This window comes from Drosophila erecta, unplaced genomic scaffold (genome assembly GCF_003286155.1).
Source record: "Drosophila erecta strain 14021-0224.00,06,07 unplaced genomic scaffold, DereRS2 tig00000092-arrow-pilon, whole genome shotgun sequence".
Lineage (NCBI taxonomy): Eukaryota > Metazoa > Arthropoda > Insecta > Diptera > Drosophilidae > Drosophila > Drosophila erecta.
The window spans coordinates 18,029,002-18,044,731 of record NW_020825207.1 but is presented as its reverse complement, the minus strand read 5'-3'; the positions used below and the strand labels follow the sequence as shown (position 1 = coordinate 18,044,731).

The following is a 15,730-nucleotide window of genomic DNA, read 5'->3' as shown; positions in this document are numbered from 1 at the left end:
TGCATACGAATCGCATAAAACTCGAAGGACCAATATGCTGTACATCCCAACCGAAACGAATCTTTTGCGGGCTGGCTGGGCCATTTGATTCGGTTAGGAGCAAATTATTATTGCCTATTGCCCTAAATTCGGTTGTGATAGCCGCTGGGTCATTGATGTGGCCACCAAATGTACGAGTATTGAGCATTACAGTTTAGGTCGCTTCCAACCTCAAATTGTTGGGATCATTAAATTAAATAAAAGTCGCTTTTAAAATTCTTTAATTTTAAAAATATCACCTCCTTCGCTTGAATCACTACATTACAGTTAAGTAGTACAAAATTACAAATAAGATATTCTGCTTTCCCTTTAATATTTTGAAAAGTCAACTGAGAGACCATTAGTGCCTAGTGCAGCATAGCATATCATTTTGAACAAAGCATTAAGCCTGGTCGAAGATGAATCCCAATTGCTCCATATCCTTTTGGATACTATTACCCGAACACTGCTCCTTGAGCATATCCAACCAGAGCGTATAAGAGTAATCCTCGTGCAAGCCACCATAGCTGAAACGGTGTTAGTTTAGTATATTTTTATAATTCTAGTAAATAATAATAATTAATAATTTCAATTCTTACCGCTTGGGAAGATGTTCCGGGTTGATGTGTTTGTGCAGGGAAGTCATATCACTGCCATGTATGTAGAGCCTTTCTCGCATGGCGGCATTGAGAAATGGCTTAAATATCTTGAATGCCGCGTTGAAGAGCCAATTCTGGTTTACAATATGGAGGGCGGATGTTCTAATGGGCATTGACGTCTGTAAGCAAAATAAAAGAAATAATAAACGGCCTAATGTCTACGGCAGCTCTACAACTTTACGTGTTATCTTACCACTAGCAGAGCAATCATCTTCTGAGCCACACTGGGACTCAGATGAAGTATGTGTTCTAAGCCCAGATCCTTCAGATCGAATATTCCCACTCCTCCGACGATCTGTGAGATGGGTTCCAAGCTGCCCAGTTCCTGCAGGATAATGGTGGCGCGGAATATATCGTCTACGGTTACTCGATTGGGTCGCCACAGTCCAAATCGGTAGATGAGTATCCTGTGGCCATGTTGATCGCGATAGGGAGTTACTGTCAGGATGTCCGATTGTCCCACATGTCGCAGATCCAGAGGACGGACCTTCTCATAAAAGCTTTTGTTCTGCTCCCGAAACTTGTAGTAACTGCAGAGCTGAAAGGGAAATCAATTTTTGCATTTGGCTTATAGATAATTACCAAATAATTTCCGTGCTCTTGGCAGCGCAAAATGAGGAAGTTCTTAAGGCGTCTTACCAATTTGTAACTGTTCTCGATTTTCCAGTAGCGGGCTCGTAGGAATTTCTCCAGGTACCTCGCATCATTTCGATGTGGCTGGCATTCATTGTGTTCTAAAGATGGGAAAAGGTTTGTTCAGATGAGCACCTATGACTTCTTAGGCTTATAACCAACGGATTATAACCAACGGATTATAACCAACCTAATATGTAGTTACGGAATTGTTCGATGACCTTATCCTTGGAACTGGGACATTCGCCCTGCTCCTGGGCAAGTCGCCGGATGTGCTCCGGCACCTCCTCCTCGGTGATGTTTAACTTGTGCTCGATGGTGGGCATGGTGCGGGATCCACTGCCGGTCGTCTAAAAAATGACCAAACTATAGATACAAAGTGGCCATAAGGGGATGCACTAGTAAACGCTCTTCGCTCGCGCAAAAAGTAAATAAACATAAATCCGGTTGAGAAAAACGCAATATGACTGCTAGCCACATTCGCCCCCCAGATTGACATTTAAATTTCAGGGCGATTTCGCATGCCACTGGTGGGTGATTTTCCTGTTGTTACCATTGATGGGCTGCGCTCCGCTCGACTCCAAGTGTGAAACTGAGCCCCCGAACGGAACGAGAATGGGGCCAAATGGTACCAGTCCCAGGCGAAATGCTGTTTGCCGTTACACATGTATGCGACCATTAAATATTAACTAGAAACCGAACAACAATGAACATCGCGATAGCGCGAAGGAGACAGCCAATAAGTGATAACAGTGTGTCACAGAGCTGGAGCTATATTTAGTGAATCTGCTATACTTAATTGATGGAGCGGGAACCCACATGAATTATAGATATTAATATATATATCTACCTCTAAGTCTTGTGCCATTTGTTTTATTTTGTATGCACTTGTTTTGTAGATCTCGTATATTTGGGGTTGTTTCCAGTAATAAATGTTAAAACAGGTTTAGCTTCAAATTAAAAAATGTATATATACATTTTATTTGCATAATACTTGACTTACACTTTAAAGAAATGCATACAAAGAACATTAAAACTTGAAATATCATTCGAAGTATAGTAAAATAATACTGACACTCAATACGAGAACATGTTAGACTGCAAGAAAACGCTTTTAGGTGGTTCTGTGCTCAGCATGCTCTCCAAAAGATGTGCTCTTGCAAAGTGTACTTCGCCCTGCCCTTGGCCGGAATTCCCCATTCCCGATTCCTATGCCTACACCCGAATCGCTGAGCCAGACCCAGCCTTGCCCTGGTGAACCCCGCGATTATGGAGGAGCCGCTCGCTGATAAGCTATTATCCACTGCGCTCCCAGTTCGCCAATGGCTAATCAGGTCACAGTGATGTGAGTTCGACACGTATTTGGCAGATAACTATGATGATGCCACCGCCATCTCAAAGTGCAGCACACACAAATTTCACACGTGGTGGCCGTGCAAAGTGCCTGGGTCAATATTTAATAATATTCAACGAATTCCAACTAATTACACATTATGCACTTTTAAGTACGGCTGATTGCAGTGCTGAAGCCCCACCATATAGTTCGGCTCAAGTGTTAATGAACCCGCCATTGTTGTCGTTAATTGTCTCTATGGATTCGATAACCACAAGATAATCACAAGAATAGTGGGCTCCATTAGAGTGTTTGATAATAAGCGATTATTTCACAGCCCCGCCTACCGGCAACACCTGTTTTATCACCCCATTAGTTCGGGGTCTCCACTTTCATTACCAGGTAATAATCCAATCCGAGTGGCGGTTACTGTTTCTGGTCACGGATTTTCCAGCTGGCAGTTCGGGGAATCCGGCTTAACGGAGATCGCACACAAGTGGCATCGCAGAAGCTTGGAAAGAAACTGAACGGGTATCGTTTAGAACAGAAGATTTTGAGAACAGAAGTCTCAATGGAAAAAGTCGAGAAAAAGCGCAGTAATAATGACTGTAAACCAGTATGCGAGAATGAGCAACCAGCATCTTAAAATAGGGAGAGCCAGCTCGATCACGCGACTATGGAAACACCCTTAAAAACGCAATGGAGTCCAGTTTGCCTATTAACAGTACAGATTTATCCCAAGCTCATTGCTAAGTGAAATTTTACAAATATTAGCATTGCCAAACCTTACACTTTGTAGCTCAGTTGTTATTAATTTAAGTTCACTCTGCTTAGAATTTTCCCATGCATCAGCTGAAATTCCCGACGTGGTAGGGTACAAACTGCACTCCGCATACAGAGAGATCTTAGCTGATGCTTGTCAAACGAGAATTAAAAGTATTTGAGGAGTAGAGAATAATTCTGGACGATATTTGATGCTGTGGAAGTTCAATGAGCTGCGATGACGTCATTGCGTGAAGGGTGCTCCATTACCCAAGCAGGAATTCCGAGTAATTCTCACAAGACAGAAATGCTTATCCAGACTGTTCTTCATTGTTTGCACTATTCAAAACATGTTTCTGTGCTGGAGTGAAAATGGCAACGGGATGGGGAGGAACATGCCCCTTTATGACGTCTTGTTGGGCAAGGTCAGTCAAAATGGCAGAAAGAAAACCTGTTCGCTTTTAGCCATGGTCTTGGCACTGACTGCCTGGCAATTGGATTTAAAATATTCATATTACCAGGTGGTTAATTGGAAAGCAATCTGCACGTCAACGTGAATTTGATATTTAATTGCACAACTGTCACTTTTCCTGCTATCTTATTTTGTCATGTAATTCGGTTTAGTTAGGAACATCAAATATTATGCATTGATATAGAAAAATATGTAGGAAGCATTGCATAGCTATGTGAAAGGATCATAATTTGAATAATTTGCATTAAATGTTTGCTAATTGGAATTCGAATCTGACTTTTTTTCTTGCTTACTTGTATTTCAATGGGTATTTATTATACTTTAAAAATTGTTGAAATGTAAATTACAAAACTTAAAACACTGCATCCGACAAGCGTAGCTTTTAAAAAGAATGGGACCCCTAAAAAGTTATTACTTTAATCTACAATTTTCAGAAATAACGGTTGCCGTACTCATCAACGTGATTGAGACAGAACTGAAAAGCGCGATTTCAGCGATCACGCCTTTAGCGGAGTCACCTACCACATCTAAAAGTTTACCTATCCGCACTTAGCGAAGACACCATCCAAAACAACACTAAAACTATAATTATCGATAGCGATGTCTTTCAAACATCGATTGGTGCCTTGCCAGCACTAAAACCAGTCTACTGCTCATTTGTTGTTAGTTGTGAAAAGTTGTTAAATGTGCTGTGCGTATTTTAATAGTTAGTTGCGAACTGTACAAGTTTTAGCGAAAAGCATTAGACGCGTGGGGCACATACAAATCGAAAATTGTAGTGCACCGCCTCGCTTTTCGCCTGCAACATCGAATTTTACCGCGCTTCGGTTGTCGGCGGCAGCAACAAAAAGCAGCAGAAACTTTACAATTTTTCAACCAGGTAAGGAATGTGAAATCAAGTTAATAAAAGTGCGTTGAGCCGGAAAGCAGGAAGACCGTGTCAAATAATACTTTATTATGATGGATATAGCTATTTTTCAGCAGCGTCGCCTGCAAAATAAAAATGGCGATACCGGTATAGATAGCACATTAAGCCGATTTTAGGCCTTCAAAAACTATAGTTGCGTGATTTCTTAGAGCCGAGCCCACATGTTTACCTGAATATGTTTACAATAAAGTGAAAACCCTTGGAAACCTTAAGCAAAACTTATAAATACCAGTGGATTACCGGCAAACGCCAATAAACACGCACACAGACGGACGCACGCCAAGCGTTGCCGCCAAAAAGACAGGGCTGTTATTTCAAAGTGTGCGGAATTTCTGTTCCCAGTACAGTAGCACCAGGCGAAATAATACTTTAGTTGCAATTTATCAGTTGATCTGCGGTAATCTCCATTTATCGCACCCAACGTATTCCCATTTGGCCTAGTCCCACTCCATTGCGGCGTTCGTCTGGTCGGAATTCACTCATTGCGCGGGCGCGCGTTTTTTTTTTTCTTTCCGCCGTGGGTACAGTGTGCATTCATTAATAAAAATTTGTGAAGAGCAGTGCCACATACCTCTGCACAACCGTTACCGGTATTGAGACCATTAAACATAATTGGTTGCCATCAGATAATTTGTTTAATACATTTTAATAGTAATATTAAGAATAATATTAATATTAGCTTCTGTTGACTGATGGACACTGTAGTCTTCTGCTGTTCGCTTTGATTTTTTTTACTTAGTAAAACGTAGACAAAGTCATTAACATTACCTAAGGCTATGGCTCGGAATAGTTCGGCGTACAGTTGCTTCAATAAACTAACAAATGATTTCTTTTTGCCCCTCGAAGATCCAGCTTAAGCACAGCGCCTGTATCATCATGGAGAACGGAAACAAGGGCATGTCCATCGAACAGATGTACCAGAAGAAGTCGCAGCTGGAGCATATCCTCCTCCGACCCGACTCGTACATCGGTTCCGTGGAGTTCACCAAGGAGCTGATGTGGGTGTATGACAACTCGCAAAACCGGATGGTCCAGAGGGAGATATCTTTCGTGCCCGGCCTGTACAAGATCTTCGACGAGATCCTTGTGAATGCTGCTGATAACAAGCAGCGCGACAAGAGCATGAACACCATTAAGATCGACATCGATCCGGAGCGCAATATTGTGTCCGTGTGGAACAACGGCCAGGGTATTCCGGTGACCATGCATAAGGAGCAGAAGATGTACGTGCCCACGATGATCTTTGGTCATCTGCTGACCTCATCGAACTACAACGACGATGAGAAGAAGGTCACTGGAGGCAGGAACGGATACGGAGCGAAGCTCTGCAACATATTCTCCACCAGCTTCACCGTGGAGACTGCCACGAGGGAATACAAGAAAAGCTTCAAGCAGACTTGGGGCAACAACATGGGAAAAGCCTCCGATGTGCAGGTAAGCGAATATCATTTATTTTTTATGACCATCATCTTATCCTCAGTAAACCCACAGATCAAAGACTTCAATGGCACTGACTACACTCGCATCACATTCAGTCCCGATCTGGCCAAGTTCAAGATGGAGAGTCTCGATGAAGACATTGTGGCTCTGATGTCGCGTCGCGCCTACGATGTGGCCGCCTCGTCCAAGGGCGTATCCGTCTTCCTGAACGGCAATAAACTGGCTGTACGCAACTTTAAGGACTACATTGATTTGCACGTTAAGAGCACGGACGACGACTCTGGCCCACCGATCAAGATAGTCCACGAGGTTGCCAACGAGCGTTGGGAGGTGGCCTGCTGTCCTTCGGATCGTGGCTTCCAACAGGTCTCGTTCGTCAACTCAATAGCTACTTACAAGGGCGGTCGCCATGTGGACCATGTGGTTGACAATCTCATCAAGCAGCTTCTCGAGGTTCTAAAGAAAAAGAACAAAGGTAATTTTAAGATTTCGTATTACTTTAAACTACAACTAATACTTGTTTTTATCTCTTCCAGGTGGCATCAACATCAAGCCATTCCAGGTCCGAAACCATCTGTGGGTATTCGTCAACTGTTTGATAGAGAACCCCACTTTCGACTCGCAGACCAAGGAGAACATGACTCTGCAACAAAAAGGCTTCGGCTCCAAGTGCACCCTCTCAGAAAAGTTCATCAACAACATGTCAAAGTCTGGCATTGTGGAGTCTGTGCTGGCGTGGGCCAAGTTCAAGGCCCAAAATGACATTGCCAAGACGGGCGGTCGCAAGTCAAGCAAGATCAAGGGCATTCCCAAGCTGGAGGACGCTAACGAGGCTGGTGGAAAGAATTCTATTAACTGCACGCTCATCCTCACTGAGGGAGACTCAGCCAAGTCATTGGCTGTATCCGGTCTGGGCGTCATTGGCCGGAATTTCTACGGCGTGTTCCCACTTAGGGGCAAACTTCTAAATGTGCGGGAAGCTAATTTCAAACAGCTTTCGGAGAATGCGGAAATTAATAATTTGTGCAAGATCATCGGTTTGCAATACAAAAAGAAGTATCTCACGGAGGACGATCTGAAAACACTGCGGTATGGCAAAGTGATGATCATGACAGATCAGGATCAGGACGGCTCCCACATCAAGGGTCTCTTGATCAACTTCATCCACACCAATTGGCCAGAGCTTCTGCGTCTGCCTTTCCTTGAGGAGTTCATTACACCCATTGTGAAGGCAACAAAAAAAAACGAGGAGTTGTCCTTCTACTCGCTTCCCGAGTTTGAGGAGTGGAAAAATGATACAGCTAATCACCATACGTACAATATCAAGTACTATAAGGGTTTGGGTACTTCGACCTCCAAGGAGGCGAAAGAATATTTCCAAGATATGGAACGCCATCGCATCTTATTTAAGTACGATGGGTCGGTGGATGATGAAAGCATTGTTATGGCCTTCTCCAAGAAACACATCGAGTCGAGGAAGGTATGGCTTACTAACCACATGGACGAGGTGAAGCGTCGCAAGGAGCTCGGCTTGCCAGAGCGATATCTGTACACTAAGGGCACCAAGCACATCTCCTATGCGGACTTCATCAATCTGGAGTTGGTGCTTTTCTCAAATGCTGACAATGAGCGCTCCATTCCTAGTCTAGTGGATGGCTTAAAGCCGGGTCAGCGGAAAGTGATGTTCACTTGCTTTAAGAGAAACGACAAGCGTGAGGTGAAGGTAGCCCAGCTATCCGGATCGGTGGCAGAGATGTCGGCCTACCACCACGGAGAGGTATCCCTGCAGATGACAATCGTGAATCTGGCCCAGAATTTTGTGGGTGCCAACAACATCAATCTGCTTGAGCCACGCGGTCAATTTGGTACCCGCTTGACGGGAGGTAAAGACTGTGCCAGCGCTCGTTACATTTTCACATTAATGTCTCCTTTGACGCGACTCATCTACCATCCATTGGACGATCCGCTTTTGGACTACCAGGTGGACGATGGCCAAAAGATCGAGCCTCAGTGGTATCTCCCCATCATACCGATGGTATTGGTAAACGGAGCCGAGGGTATCGGAACTGGATGGTCCACGAAGATATCCAACCACAATCCTCGTGAGATTATGAGCAATCTAAGGAAGATGATAAACGGAGAAGAGCCAAAAGTAATGCATCCGTGGTACAAGAACTTTACAGGACGCATGGAGTACGTGTCGGATGGCCGTTATGTTCAGACTGGTAACATACAAATTTTGCCAGGAAACCGAGCAGAAATCACTGAACTTCCTGTGGGCGTTTGGACGCAAAACTACAAAGAAAATGTGCTGGAGCCGTTGGCGAACGGCACCGAAAAGGTTAAGGCCATTATTTCGGACTACAGGGAGTATCACACAGACACCACCGTGCGCTTTGTGATCTCCTTCGCACCTGGAGAATTTGAGCGCATTCAAGCCGAGGATGGTGGCTTCTACCGAGTGTTCAAACTCACCACGACGCTGTCCACCAACCAGATGCATGCCTTCGATCATAACAACTGTCTGCGACGCTTCCCCACTGCGATCGATATCCTAAAAGAGTTTTACGAACTGCGTCGCGAGTACTACGCCCGCCGTAAGGACTTTTTGGTCGGCCAGCTAACGGCGCAGGCTGATCGCCTTAGTGATCAGGCGCGATTTATTGTCGAGAAGTGCGATAAGAAGCTGGTGGTGGAGAACAAGCAGCGCAAGGCCATGTGCGATGAGTTGTTGAAGCGTGGATACCGTCCCGATCCCGTCAAGGAGTGGCAGCGGCGCATCAAAATGGAGGACGCCGAGCCAGCTAACGAAGAGGACGACGAAGAGGAGGAGGCAGCTCCCAGTGCCAGCTCAAAGGTTAAGAAGGAAAAGGATGTCGATCCAGATAAGGCTTTCAAGAAGCTAACTGATGTCAAAAAGTTCGACTACCTTCTGGGAATGTCCATGTGGATGTTGACAGAGGAGAAGAAGAACGAGCTGCTCAAACAGCGCGACGCCAAACTCTCCGAATTGGAAAACCTGCGTAAGAAAACGCCAGAGCTGCTTTGGCTGGATGATTTGGATGCTCTCGAGGCAAAGTTAAATGAAGTAGAGGAGAAGGAGCGCCTAGAAGAGCAGGGAATCAATCTCAAGACCGCGAAGGCTTTGAAGGGCCAGAAGTCTGTCTCAACTAAGGGGAGAAAGGTAAAGACAGCAGCAGGCGGAGCGGGTGTTGGCGACATATTTCCAGATCCTGATGGAGAAACTGTGGAGTTTAAGGTCACCGAAGAAATCATTAAGAAAATGGCAGCAGCTGCCAAGGTAGCTCAGGCGGCCAAGGAGCCGAAGAAACCCAAAGAACCCAAGGAGCCGAAGGTGAAGAAGGAACCAAAGGGCAAGCAGGTTAAGGCAGAACCTGATGGCAGCGGCGATGAGGTGGACGAATTTGATGCAATGGTCGAGGGCGGTTCAAAAACCTCACCCAAGGCCAAGAAGGCGGCTGTCAAGAAGGAGCCGGGAGAAAAAAAGCCGCGTCAAAAGAAGGAGAACGGCGGCGGGCTGAAGCAGGGCAAGATAGACTTCAGCAAGGCCAAGGTAAGTTTTCCGTAATTGCTCATTTAAATTGTCGATAAACATTTTTGTTCTTTTGTAGCAGAAGAAGAGCGACGATGATGTGGATGAAGTAATTCCTCGAGCAGAACGTCCTGGACGTCGACAGGCCAGTAAGAAGATAGACTACAGCTCGCTGTTTTCGGATGAGGAAGACAACGTTAGCAACGTTAGATCTGATAATGACGCCAATGCCAGCGATGATGATTCTCCCAAGCGTCCGACCAAGCGAGCTCGAGATGATGAGAGCAGCGGAGGAGCCAAGAAGAAAGCTCCGCCCAAGAAGCGGCGCGCTGTAATTGAAAGCGATGATGATGATGTCGAGTTTGATGATGATGATGATGATTCTGATTTCAATTGTTGAGTAACAAATTGCCACACAACACATTAATCGAAGAAAGCGAATCGACTATTGGAATCAGCATTATCCGGATCGAGAATCTCGAGGAGGCGCTTTTATGTGCGGACTTGCTCGCCACGATTGTTTATTATCTAATCTTTCAACGTTCTCCTCGATGTTCACGTCAATGTTTTATTTTTCGTGTTTTTAACTTTAGATAACTTCGCTACATTCGTTTACTGTAGCTGATTCTGTGTTCCAGAGCAGCAAGAAAGCCACCAAGAGGAATTTACAAACATAATATCGATGTATTAACATGTTCCATAAAGATAGTTTGTAGTCTCATAAAAGTTTTCTTCATGTAAATAAATCAATTTTGCCTAATGGCTAATACTTTAAAAGTTAATTGGTTTTACTGGTAATAAATCAGTGCTATGTGATATGAATAATACGTTTTTATTCGCCAAAGATACACACATCGGAACGTGGGAAATACACATAATCTTAATTCTCTTTACAGTTCGACACCCTCCAGAAAAGTCTTAAAGGAATTCTTAATGTTGTCGTTGGCAAACGTCGGTTGCTTGAGAGCCTCGCGCAGGGCAAATCGACAGCTCTTGACATCGTAGTCCGATTTGAATGTCTCCTTGCAGTGCAGCAAACGCAGCTGCATCAGAACATAGTTGAGCACACGGGTCTCCTGCTTCGTCTTAATGGCGTAGTCAAAGGTGGCCTGGTACAAGGAGATTGCCAGATCCAACGCAGCTTTCGAGGATTGCGACAAATGCGCGCACTTCAAGGTGGTGAAGACGAGTAGCAGCAAATGGTTGTCGCCTGTGAATTGCTGTACAAGAATGTAATGTTTTTTTAATTGCTTCATTAATTTATTATAAATCTCTTACGTTGACAATCGACTGCAAAGCCTCAAGCTTGTTATCCTGATCTAGCGAATCGAAATCTTCCTGGGAGCAGGGTGTTTGGCTCAAACAGAACTTCTCCGGAGTGCATTTTTGGTTAATCGTCTTGTTTGCGACCGCAAAAGTATTGCTGGCCATTGACTGGGTGGTGTCATTAAAAAGCTGTTAAAATTTAAAATAAGTTAAGTTTAATTTGAATTGACTTATAGTTATAAACCATTTGGACAGTACTTAGAAATATAAACTTACCTTGGTCGTGTAGGCATTCGTGGTGACATAGGCAGTGTCCTCCACCTCGTTGTTGTACTCCTCATCATCCTCGTCTGCTTCCTCGGTTGTATCGTTGGCGTGCTCGTGCTCGTCGTAGTCCTCTTCGTCATCGTAATCTTCGTCTTGGTCTTCAGCCTCGTCCTCGTCTCCCGAATCGTCCTCTTCTTCGGAGTTAACTTCCTTAAACGGTTGCAGTGCGGCAGCAGTTGGCAACTTATTCATCTCGTTGATTATCTGCTTGCTGCCATCATGGCCAAAGCAATTGCCATCTAGGTTCAAGAAGCGCAGCTTGGACTTGTTTCGCATAGCGTTCACCAATACCAAGCCGCCATCGCTATTGATATCATTAAAACTTAAGTCGATAACTTCCAGTTGATCGTTGGCGCTCTCCAGGACCTCACCGAATTGGTAGGCGCCATTGGTTTTGATCAGGCAGTCTCCAAAGCTCAATTCTCGCAGCCTGCAAAACAACAAGTTATCGAATAACACTCATATAAACTTCTTTTCAACCGACTCACATGGGCACAAAGGGAAGAACCTCTGCTATTTTTTCCGCTCCCCGAGACTTTAGAGTATTGTCGTTCATGTTTAGCACTCTCAGATGGGAGTTCTCCTTGAAGGATTCGGAAAGGGCCTTGACGCCGTCAAAGTATATGGAGTTTTGCTCTAAAACAATCTCCTCGAATGTCTTGAGTGTTTTGAATGCGGCTGCCAGGGCCGTAGCACCGTCATTCTCGAGGCGATTACGTGATCCTATAAACACACGCAGCTGGAGCGGAGAGCCCGCCTCATTTGCATTGGCATGCAGATCGATCAGAGCCTTGGACAGCATACTACCGCCCTCGGGACCCAGGCCACAGTTGTACAGAAGCAGCTCCTGCAGTGAGTAGCAGACCGGGGATCGCAGGAACTCCTCCAAGCCTCGCATGCCATTCGGTCCCAAGGCATTGTCGCTGAGATCCAGGACAGTCAGCTTGGCGCCCGCCACATTTAGTGCGGCTCCCAGGTGCTTCAGGGCCTCCGGAATCTCCGTTTTGAGACGACGAGTAAATAGATTCTTCCACAGCGCCTTTCTGAACTCGGGATGGCGCTTCAGACCCTCACCAATCGCCTTGGCGGCCTCTACGCCCAGGGTGTTCCCGTCCAGGTTCAGATAGTGCACGGTAGTCTGTTTGTTGAGGGCATCCACCACATCCTGGACTGTAAAAAGGCTTAATATAGCCACTGCACGGAGCACAGAAAAGCGTCACCTAAACTCACCATCGGCAGCTGTGTTCCAGGTAAGCGCCTTGTTTTGGAATGAAATGCCCTGCTCCTGGCCCAGTTGAGCGGCCATGCTGGCGAAGTTAAAGGTGGACAAGGACATGCTGTCGTCTGCTTTAAAGTGGAATTATTTAATATATAAGTGGCACTGTACTTTGCAGTTGCAGCCGGCTTGCGAAATTTGTTTTAACCTAGCAAAAATGGGCGCTAGAATATTGGCATTGTTTGGTATTATTTGCCGGTAAAGCTGGTCACACTAATCGCAACAGTGAAGCTAATTTGGGATTAGACTGAAAATTGATATATATACTGCGTTCAATTTTTTAAAACAAAATACATTCATTGATGTTATTATCGGAAATTCAATGTTAAATATTTAAAGATTCTTATCTGGAATTTAACCTAATTATTTTAGCGACAAATTTTAGCTATTATCCATCACTAATCACCATCAGCAGTCAACACTCATATCAGCTGCAGCAGCTGCACATTCCGTCAGATTCAATAGATTTCGGTGCCTTGCAACACTGCCTAGCTGCTGCTAACCAACACTGCTCGACGTTGATGGCAGAAAAAAAACAAGGAAAACAACGGCCTGAGATTATGCTTAAATAAATCGGTTGATATGCGCTGCCGTGCTGACCTGTAGGGCAAACCGACACGAGGCATGTTTAGGAAACTGCTCAAGATGTGGATTCTGCTCCGACCCACCCACTGGCTGATCCTGATAGCCCTGTGCGCAGTCACCTGTGTATGTTACTGGTTGCTTTGGTCAGAGATTCGCCCGGAACATGGTAAGTGGAGTCCAGCAGGTAGGCTAAGCCAGGTCCACTTTAACACCGACAACCTATTTTGTACAGCCTTCAAGCCGCTGGCTAATCTGGGCGATTCCTTGACTGCAGATCAGCATGCCTCGTCTACCACCGATGACTTTGACTTTGAGGAGCACCTGGTGGTGCTTTACAATCGCGTTCCGAAAACGGGATCCACCAGCTTTGTCAACATAGCATACGATCTCTGCAAGCCCAATAAATTCCATGTGCTGCACATCAATGTTACTGCCAACATGCACGTTCTCTCCCTCCCCAATCAAATCCAATTCGTGCGCAATGTTTCCAGGTGGCACGAGATGAAACCAGCTTTGTATCACGGCCACATGGCCTTCCTAGACTTCTCAAAGTACGTAATATCTGTATAGGGCAGCGGACACCGTCTTAATAGCATTCCTCTTTTGCAGATTCCAAATCGCCCACAAGCCTATCTACATAAATTTGGTGCGCAAACCTCTCGACAGACTTATCTCCTACTATTACTTTTTACGATTTGGAGACAACTACCGGCCGAATTTAGTCCGCAAGAAGGCGGGCAATAAAATTGTAGGTAGAGCACCGAGAGGTGGACCTTTTTTAACCGAAATGCTTACACTTTTTTGCAGACCTTCGATGAGTGCGTGGTGCAGAAGCAACCCGACTGTGATCCCAAAAACATGTGGCTGCAGATACCCTTCTTCTGTGGCCATGCAGCCGAGTGCTGGGAACCCGGCAGCAGTTGGGCCTTGGACCAGGCCAAGCGCAATCTAGTCAACGAATACTTCCTAGTCGGAGTCACCGAGCAGATGTACGAGTTTGTGGATCTGCTAGAGAGATCCCTCCCAAGGTGTGCATCCCAGCCATATATTATTATCTTTTTATACTACTACCCCTTTTTTCGCAGAATTTTTCACGGCTTTCGTGAGCACTATCATAACTCCAACAAATCTCATTTGCGGGTGACATCTTCCAAGCTGCCGCCCAGCGAATCGACAATAAAAGCCATTCAAAAGACAAAAATCTGGCAAATGGAAAACGATCTGTACGAGTTCGCGTTGGCCCAATTCGAATTCAACAAGAGGAAACTCATGCAGCCGGACAACAAGCATGTGCAGAAGTTCATGTACGAGAAGATTAGACCCAAATGATTGCAAAGAAGGCGACGGGGTCGCAGAGCCAGGATTCGGCCGACTTCAGTGTTCTAACCAGGAGTCTCCGATAATTGTATTGTAAATACGTAACTCTCCCTCACATAGATTTGATCTGTACTTAAGAGTAACTAATCCGTACACTTAAGCGCTACCTAAGACTTTAGCAGTGAATATCGTTGACATATTACTAACCCAAACTTTTTGTACGTAGTCTAAGCTTTAAACGTATAACAAATCCGAGAACGCTTTTGTAGTTCATCGTAAGCAATATCTAGGAACAATTGTCTGCACAATATCTCTGTATGATTAGTCAAATGTACGTTTTATACTCGACAATACAACGGAATGAATGGATGAATGTAGAACATAGATCGATATACGTAGAACTTATGTATAGGTGTAAATTCATATGCAAACGACTCTCAATGATTGTAACTCTCATAGGCTAGGCTATAAATCTGAATTTGACATTCAAATTAAATGCATGTAAATAGTTGATAATGTGAAGCGCGCTGTGCGCATCAACAGCTGTCGTTGGGATTGCGTGTTCGTAAATTGATTAATGCCATCAGTGGGTTACTTTTAACTCTCAGCGTTCTGTACTTTGACTAAGCTAATTGCACTTGGCTGCCCAACGAAATTCCGCCGGACTTTAAAGGCTGACGTAGCTCCGTGCTCGAAGGTGATCGGCTGACAGGCCGACGGAATGGCGATCCGTCACACAGAATGGGCTCAAGCAAGCGCAAGAAATTAAAGGAATTGAAATACATTTGGAAACAGCGAGCAGTGAAATACTTAATTAATTGCTCGTGCTTGAAGCTAAAAGCAAATGAGTTCGCATTACCCACAGCCCCCGTCAGTTGATCACTTGCTCGTGGAACGCGGACACGCCAGTCGCGAAAGTAGCTACTGTCCGACAGAAAAGCACTGTTGTCCAACGAAAGTGATATCCGAAGTAATAACTACCCACCCGTGTAGCTGACCACACTTACGACCCGTAAGATAGATTTAAGACTCGTTTTCTACTCAGTCACAGTGGCGATTAGTTTTTAAACTAGTTGTGTACGGAGCGTTCAAAAGTTCAAGTCTAATTGCATCCAAGTCGCGTAACCATCAGAAGATCGACCACGATACACTGTGCGAAAC

General features: G+C 45.0%; 4 protein-coding genes across 7 annotated transcripts; 2 read left to right on the top strand and 2 right to left on the bottom strand.

The window, feature by feature from the left end:
* Positions 1 to 276: 276 nt before the first annotated feature.
* On the bottom strand, positions 277 to 3,699 carry LOC6549647 (alpha-tocopherol transfer protein). 2 transcript variants are annotated; one of them, XM_001974216.3, is made up of 7 exons: positions 3,424 to 3,699; positions 3,043 to 3,284; positions 1,501 to 1,660; positions 1,317 to 1,411; positions 871 to 1,215; positions 618 to 796; positions 277 to 545 (listed from the first exon to the last, which is right to left on the bottom strand). In XM_001974216.3, exons 3-7 carry the CDS (start codon positions 1,634 to 1,636, stop codon positions 422 to 424), a joined length of 879 nt encoding a protein of 292 aa, XP_001974252.1. In that variant the 5' UTR covers positions 1,637 to 1,660; positions 3,043 to 3,284; positions 3,424 to 3,699; the 3' UTR covers positions 277 to 421. The 2 variants fall into 2 exon arrangements, with proteins under 2 accessions (XP_001974252.1, XP_026836840.1); XM_026981039.1 differs by lacking the exons at positions 3,043 to 3,284; positions 3,424 to 3,699 and adding an exon at positions 1,864 to 2,260.
* A 768-nt stretch (positions 3,700 to 4,467) lies between these two features.
* Positions 4,468 to 10,575, top strand: LOC6549648 (DNA topoisomerase 2). 2 transcript variants are annotated; one of them, XM_026980235.1, is made up of 5 exons: positions 4,468 to 4,757; positions 5,652 to 6,239; positions 6,297 to 6,720; positions 6,782 to 9,819; positions 9,881 to 10,575. In XM_026980235.1, exons 2-5 carry the CDS (start codon positions 5,682 to 5,684, stop codon positions 10,196 to 10,198), a joined length of 4,338 nt encoding a protein of 1,445 aa, XP_026836036.1. In that variant the 5' UTR covers positions 4,468 to 4,757; positions 5,652 to 5,681; the 3' UTR covers positions 10,199 to 10,575. The 2 variants fall into 2 exon arrangements, with proteins under 2 accessions (XP_026836036.1, XP_001974253.1); XM_001974217.3 differs by having other exon boundaries at positions 9,878 to 10,575.
* Positions 10,576 to 10,609: 34 nt separating this feature from the next.
* On the bottom strand, positions 10,610 to 12,916 carry LOC6549649 (ran GTPase-activating protein). Its single transcript, XM_001974218.3, has 5 exons — positions 12,622 to 12,916; positions 11,880 to 12,561; positions 11,341 to 11,821; positions 11,077 to 11,253; positions 10,610 to 11,018 (listed from the first exon to the last, which is right to left on the bottom strand). The coding sequence occupies exons 1-5, from the start codon at positions 12,725 to 12,727 to the stop codon at positions 10,689 to 10,691; spliced, it is 1,776 nt and encodes a 591-aa protein (XP_001974254.1). The 5' UTR covers positions 12,728 to 12,916; the 3' UTR covers positions 10,610 to 10,688.
* A 183-nt stretch (positions 12,917 to 13,099) lies between these two features.
* LOC6549650 (heparin sulfate O-sulfotransferase) lies at positions 13,100 to 15,080 on the top strand. Of its 2 annotated transcripts, none has more exons than XM_026981242.1 (5): positions 13,100 to 13,418; positions 13,527 to 13,803; positions 13,862 to 14,000; positions 14,060 to 14,280; positions 14,338 to 15,080. In XM_026981242.1, the coding sequence occupies exons 1-5, from the start codon at positions 13,292 to 13,294 to the stop codon at positions 14,579 to 14,581; spliced, it is 1,008 nt and encodes a 335-aa protein (XP_026837043.1). In that variant the 5' UTR covers positions 13,100 to 13,291; the 3' UTR covers positions 14,582 to 15,080. The 2 variants fall into 2 exon arrangements, with proteins under 2 accessions (XP_026837043.1, XP_001974255.1); XM_001974219.3 differs by having other exon boundaries at positions 13,485 to 13,803.
* The last annotated feature ends 650 nt before the right edge of the window (positions 15,081 to 15,730 follow it).